The 7500-nt window shown below is 38.8% G+C and overlaps 1 protein-coding gene across 1 annotated transcript in view; it reads right to left on the bottom strand.

The window, feature by feature from the left end:
- Nucleotides 1–3067: 3067 nt before the first annotated feature.
- Nucleotides 3068–7500, bottom strand: part of LOC113814172 (uncharacterized) — a 5885-nt gene continuing 1452 nt past the window's right edge. The window contains exons 2-6 of the mRNA XM_070131653.1: nt 5683–5816; nt 4582–4645; nt 4342–4427; nt 3708–3887; nt 3068–3278 (exon numbers count right to left, since the gene is read on the bottom strand). Of these exons, the coding sequence (XP_069987754.1) occupies nt 3198–3278; nt 3708–3887; nt 4342–4427; nt 4582–4645; nt 5683–5787 (516 nt within the window). The 5' untranslated portion in view covers nt 5788–5816 and the 3' untranslated portion in view covers nt 3068–3197. The remainder of the gene's footprint in view (nt 3279–3707; nt 3888–4341; nt 4428–4581; nt 4646–5682; nt 5817–7500) is intronic.

The raw sequence follows: 7500 nt of genomic DNA on the forward strand, positions 1-7500 counted from the left end.
GGGCCTCCATAATCACAACCGTTTCAGCTTGGAGCGTTCAGGCATTGTCAGTGACCCTAATGGATGCTGTGGTATCCCTTGTTGCGAAGCCGGCGCCTGCAGTATGGTTTATGGGATCCACGGATCCGTCCGTGTAGTAGGTTATGCTACCCGGAGAAGTTATTTGTGCAATGACCTTTTGTGCTTGTGCCTTTAGGCTAGGCATGGAATAATGATCTTTTCTCATTGTAAGGTTTAGGATTGAGAATTCGATCATTTCGTTTGCCAAAGGCGGGGGTTCTTTGTAGTCAGGGTGAGGGGAGTCCATGCCCTTGGCAAGCAGTGATTCTTTTAGTTGAAAGCGTATCAATACTCTGGTAGTCTGTGTGAGCCAAGAGTTGTTCGCAAACAACTGATAGTCTTGTTGTAGGCGTCTGAGTACTCTTTGCCTTAAGTATGAGTTTCTGGGTGCCTGCAAGACCTTGGAAAGGAACTGTGCTGCCATTAGATCAATTCGGGTGTCCAAGGACGGTAAATCAACCTCCATGAGGAGATTGATGATCTTTGTCCATCTGGGAGCTCCCAGAATGATCCTGGCAGCTTCATTTTGTATTGTTTCCAGTTTTTCTTTTAATGTTGTGCTGGAAGCAATGAGGGCGACAGAAGCATAGTCAATGATAGGACGGACAGCATGTACATAGAATGATCTTAGTACTTTGTGTCCTGCTCTTATGTGTCTCCCTGTCATGACTTTCATGACTGCCAGTCTTTCCTTGGTTCGGTCGAGCAGGTATTGGATCTCCTTTTTGAAAGTGAGTGTGTCCTATCCATACACCAAGGTATAGATAGTCCTTTACCCATTCCAGATCCATACCCTGAACAGTGAGTTTTTTGTTTCTGACATTAGTTCTCAGAGCAATAGCTTTTGATTTTGCTGCCGATATTTTTAGACCCGTCCTACAACACTCTTCAGACACAAGATTCAGACAACGCTGATCTCTAGTGGTTGCCAGAGGTTATGATTGCCAGGTCATCAGTATAAGAGATGACCTTGCATCTCTCTGGCAGGTGAATGTTGAGTATGTTGGACATAAGGGTGTTGAAAAGGGCAGGACTGAGAACCCCATCCTGAGGTGTTCCATTTTCAAGTGGCATGTGCTGTGAGAGGTGGCCTTGAAATCTGACATTTGCTGATCTGTTTTTTAAATAGTCAGCTATCCAGGCCAAGAGTCTGCCTTTGACTCCTTTGTGGATTAGGGTCTCCTGAATGGCAAGGGGGCTTGCCAGTTCAAAAGCCTTCTCCAAGTCTAGGAAGACAACCACAGAGGGTGAGGTGCATATTGTGCTTAGGAGTGTGGAAATGCTGTGTGCTGTGCTCTTACCCCTTGTGAACCCGTGCAGGTGTTCATGAGGGGGTCCCGTTCTCCATCGGAGCCTGTCGAGAACCATCTTCTCAACTGTTTATCCCAGGCAGCTGAGAAGAGAGATGGGACTGTACTTAACCGGCTTCTTTGGTTTAGGGATGGGAATTATTGTGGCTTGTTTCCAGCTCCGAGACAGTGTGGCAGTTTGCCAGGACTAGTTGATGAGCTGCAAGAATGCAAGCTCTCCTGTCAGACGTAAATACTTGGATTTAGGTTTTGTTGTTTATCCCTCAGCACTGGAGACAGGTTATTGCTGCTGGTTCTGGCTGAGAACTCAAGCACCAGTCTGTGAGCCTCTGACTGTGGGTCATGATGCGTGCATTTCGGGGCTTGTCGCTTGCTTGACTGACCCTTTTCCACAACTCTGTAAGGCTGGTCTGGTGTCCAAAAGTCTGGCACCATTCCAACCACTTTTCCTGCCTTACTCTGTTGGCAGTTTCCTTGGCATCCGCAACAGCTTCCCTCAGGAAGGCAAGATTGTCGGGAGTTCTTTGCCGTCCGAAGTTTTTTCTACACATATTGACTTTGTGGTTCTCTTTGAGTGAGGGGCGTGCGGGGAAGAGGCTTATGAATGGTTCTTGACCTGAGGACCAACCTTACGGGTCAAGGTCACAGCCCTCTGAGTTCATTTATTATCATTATTAGTGATATTATTGGTGTCATTATTATTGCTGTCATTATTATCCTTATTGGTGTTTATCATTATCATCATTAGTGCCATTACTGGTGTCATTATCATTGCTATCATTATTATTATCATTATTGGTGTCATTATTATCCTTTTTGGTGTCATTATTATCATTTTTGGTGTCATTATTATCATTAGTGGCAGTATTATCATTAGTGTCATTATTATCATCATGTGTGTTAGATGCCAGTAACATAAACTACTAGGCTGGCTTTCTGTCTTCACACACTCACACACACACACACACACACACACACACACACACACACACACACACACACACACACACACACACACACACACACACACATATATATATGTGTGTGTGTGTGTGTGTGTGTGTGTGTGCACATATATATATATATATATATATATATATATGTATATATATATATATCTATATATATATATATATATATATATATATATATATATATATATTTATATATGTATATATATTTATATATATATATATATATATATATATATATATATATATATATATATATATATATGTATGTATATGTATATATACATATATATATATATATATATATATATATATATATATATATATGTATGTATATATATGTGTATATATATGTATATGTATATATACATATATATATATATATATATATATATATATATATATATATATATATATATATATATATATATGTGTGTGTGTGTGTGTGTGTGTATGTATATATAATATATATATATATATATATATATATATATATATATATATATATATATATATATTATATATATATATATATATATATATATATATATATATATATATATATATATATATATATATATATATATATATATACGTATTTATATGGGGGGAGGGGGCAACGGTAGCTTCAGTTTTCATTGACAAGTTTCGCGGATTAATACAATATTCTATAGATTTCTAGAGGAATAAAGAAATAATTCACTGGATAAATAATACCGGAATGTGTACTCTTATATTAGAATTTTTATTATAACATTAGAATCGCAATTACATCACCGTTGACATCACTGCAGCCAACAAATCTTCACAGGTGAATACAGGGGGATTACATACAGACATACATGACAGAAATCCTTCACTTCGAGTCGGGATTTGTCTTAACCAGGTCCTCCACACTCACGACCTCCGATTCGCCCCCCGTCTCGCGCTGTTGCATCTGTGGAAGGAATTGCAATGTTACATAAGGAGTGATATGTGCGGGGAGGATCAAGTAGAGAGACAGGGGAGAGAGAGAGTGGGGAGGTAAGGGTACGTGAGAGTGAATTCGAGAGAAGAAGAGAATTAAAAACGAGAAAGAGGCAGAGATAATGATGGAGATACCACGATTGAGGTAACAGAGAAGGGGACATTAAAGGAATAAGGAGACCTTAGAGGTACTTATTTCATTATTCACCGTAACGTAGCTGGAATTCAATTGACATATCAAAATCACCTCATCATGAGATCAACTATTTCCTCAAGCATACTCCGATAAAACGCGTTACTTGACATATCAACATCATCTCAGCCATTCCTCAGCCTAAATCCTACTTCCTCAAGTATATTACGATAAAACGCGTTACTACAGAAGGACGCATCAACGCACGTGAAACCCGAAGGAGCGGATAAGCAGCATGTTCCCGAAGGCGATGAGGGACAGAAGCAGCAGGACGAGGCCGACGTTCCACAGCTGGATGATGAGGATGGACAGCGCGCCCATGAGGAACTCGGTGAAGAAGCACACGCCCCGCACCCATACCCACGCCCTCACCAGCTCCCGACGCTTCTACAGGGTTGGAGAGAAAGTCAGAAAGATGTCTGGCTGATCTGTATGGGCACATGCAAGCACATGCACGAGCGGGCATAAGGAAACACAAACGCAGAAACTTTCTGAACTTAATATGTTGTTTCTTTCAATATGTTATTCCAACTAGCTTCACATAATCAAATAACGCATGTTATTCGATTTAGTGTACAGATACACAAGCGTGTTTAGGGATGAGGTATATGTGTAAATATGTGCGTGGGCTTGAAGCTCTGTGTGTGTGTGTGTGTGTATGTGTGTGTGTGTGTGTGTGTGCGTGCGGGTGTGTGTGTGCGCGCGCGCGCGTGTCTGCGTGTGTGTGTGTGTGTTTGTGTGTAGTTACTGGTACTTCTACTACATAAGTGTGATTTGAGCGTATTGCATATCCAATACCTAATTAAAAGAAAAAGAAAAAGAACCACTTGGAATTACTCACCTTCAGAATTCCATAGAGTAGAACACAGGACATGATGAGCTGAATCAGCAGCTCGAGTTCCAAAACTACGAAGTGTGACAGAATAACTACGAAAGAGAAAACATGTCACAAACACGTTACAAACACGTTGCAAAAGCACAACACAGGCCGATCTTCTTGTGCCATCCACCGATTTACTCATTCAATATTTGTCACTATAACAACATTCAAAAAGCCTATAACAACTAGAAAAAAACTCACGTGGAAAGCCCGGCATCATAGCCTTAGCAATGGCCATGAAGACGATAGCCATAAGTATAAATAGCTGAAAAAGAGGAATAAGATTTATTTGAATTATTGTTACTCAGTATTTCTTTCTGCTAACGTGAATAACTTTCTTAAAGGATAGTGTTTGTCTATCTCTATTGCTGTTCACATGATTTTATTCATAATTCTTTTAACATTATTTCATTGCAGTCATTAGGATTAACTTGCTTAAAGAATATTATTTTATCTATATTTCTGTTTACATGAATTTATTTATATTTCTGTAAATATGAATCCATTTCTGTTAAAATGAAATGCTATCTTATGGAATATACGATTTCTTTAATTTCAGCAAATCAATATCTCATTCGCTGTTCCTCATTAGATTAGTGAAAAAGATATACATATATATATATATATATATATATATATATATATATATATATATATATATATATATATATATATATACTAGATAGATAGAGTGGTAGATAGAGAAAGATAAGTAAAGATACGCAGACAGATATACAGATAGAGAGATAGATAGATGGGCAGATAAGAAAAGATAGATAGATAAATAGATAAACAAAGGAGGGCAGAGATAGATAGATAGATAGATAGAGAGAGAGAGGGGGGGGAGAAGCAAACAGATATAGACAGAGACAAAAACAGAGACAAAGAACGAAAGAGAGGCACAGACAGATACAAAGTCATAGACAGTGACATCACAGAAACAAAGGAAATTAAAAATAATTAAGAGAGAGAGAGGAAAAATGCAAAAAAATAAAGAGAAAAGGAGAAAAAAATAGAAAAAGAAAGGAAAATTGAAAGAAAAAAATAGAGAAAGGAAATACAGAAAGAATAAAAGAAAGAGAAAGAGAGAGAGAGAAAGAGAGAGAGAGAGAGAGAGAGAGAGAGAGAGAGAGAGAAAGAGAGAGAGAGAGAGAGTGAGAGAGAGAGAGAGACAGAGAGAGAGAGAGACAGACAGACAGACAGACAGACAGAGAGAAAGAAAAAAAAAAAGAGAGAGAAAAGAAGGAAAACAGAGAGAGAGAAGAAGGAAAGCAGCAGACGATCCCCGCAGCATCCATTCACCGTTTCCGTGGCGACGACGATGAGCGCCGTCGTCTTGAGCGAGAGGCAGCAGCATCTCGAGATGGTCAGTCGCGCCTCGCCCTTGCTGTTGGAGAGAAGCGCCATCTTCAAGGAGCGGGAGGATCTGGGCGACGCTGTGGGGGGAGAGGAAGGGGAAGTGAGGGGGGTGGGTGAGGTGGTGGTCGTCGGTGATTGGGAAAGTATGATGTGTGGGTGTTGTGGAAGCGTGTATGTCTTGGTGGGTATGTGTAGGGTTGTGTATGTGTACGTGCGTTTGAGTGTGTGTGTGTATGTGTGTGTGTGTGTTTGTGTATGATTACAACCGGAAGAAAAACACAAACAAGTACAAACACCCTACAGAAATTATCCTCCCGCGACAAATCCGTCACCAACGCCCAACCCGACAAAACGAACATCCCCCTCCCCACCCCCATCCCACCCACCCACCCATCTTCTGCTCTCCAGGCTTGACCTCTTTTCCCGCCTGACCTTTGGTGGCGGCGGCGGCGCGACCCGGCAGCATTCCGCGGCGCGCTCCGAGAGGCACCAAAAGGGAAGTCATTATCCAATTAGCTCCGCCTCCGCCTCCGCCTCCTTCGCCGACGCTGGCAGGTCGTTCTCACGCATCAGGCACGGATGCAGCTTTAGGAATGCGTCCTTCGTGGGTATGTGATGCGGGCATTTAGTCTCATATAGATTGTTTTTCCTTGATACACACACTCGCATATATATGTGTATATATATACATATGGAAGAAAAAGCCAAAATGCACAAACCAGATTTATTGATGAAGATAGATAGATAGATAGATAGATAGATGTATATACATATATATATATATATATATATATATATATATATATATATATATATAAACATATATATATATTTATAAATACATATATATATAAATATATATATATATATACATATATATATATATATATATATATATACATATATATATATATATTTATATATATATATATATATATATATATGTATGTATGTATGTTATATATATATATATATATATATATATATATATATATATATATATATATATATATATATATATATATATATATGTATGTATGTATGTATGTTATATATATATATATATATATATATATATATATATATATATATATATATATATATATATACATACATGTATATATATATATATATATATATATATATATATATATATATATATATATATATATATATATATATAATACATACACACACGCCTGTGTGTGTGTGCAAACATACACATGTGAGTTCCTGTTCGCAACCGCCCATTCATGCTCAATTGCGTGCGTGTCCGTCTTCGCGGTGCCTATATGTGGTTAACATTTATTCGGCCACTTAGGAAAGGCAAGTCACGCCATCGCGTCACCCATCTGGCATAAGCAGCCATACACCTAGTGCCCCAAATGCCCAAATGCCCAGCCACTTATTCCCTATTATATCTGGCTAGGTTTCCGTTGGGAGAAATTGCTTTTATACACAAGCACCTTCTCGTTCCACCATCTTGCAAAAGCCATTTTGCTTCGCTATCATCAAATATACGTATTATTCATCACGATCCACCTTCGATCAATGTCACGCCAATTAATTATATCTAGACGTCTAATGACACGTTACGTCACAATGACACGTTAGGTTCTATCGATGTCACACGTCATACGTTGTCTTTCATATGTCAGCTCTTATTAACGCCCTCTATACTCATCCGATTAACCTTTCAATGGACTTTCCTGTCTGTTAGTCGGAGATTTTGGCGCGCGTTGGGTCGGGACTGCGTCTCCT

The sequence above is a fragment of the Penaeus vannamei genome, chromosome 16 (assembly GCF_042767895.1).
Source record: "Penaeus vannamei isolate JL-2024 chromosome 16, ASM4276789v1, whole genome shotgun sequence".
Classification (NCBI taxonomy): domain Eukaryota; kingdom Metazoa; phylum Arthropoda; class Malacostraca; order Decapoda; family Penaeidae; genus Penaeus; species Penaeus vannamei.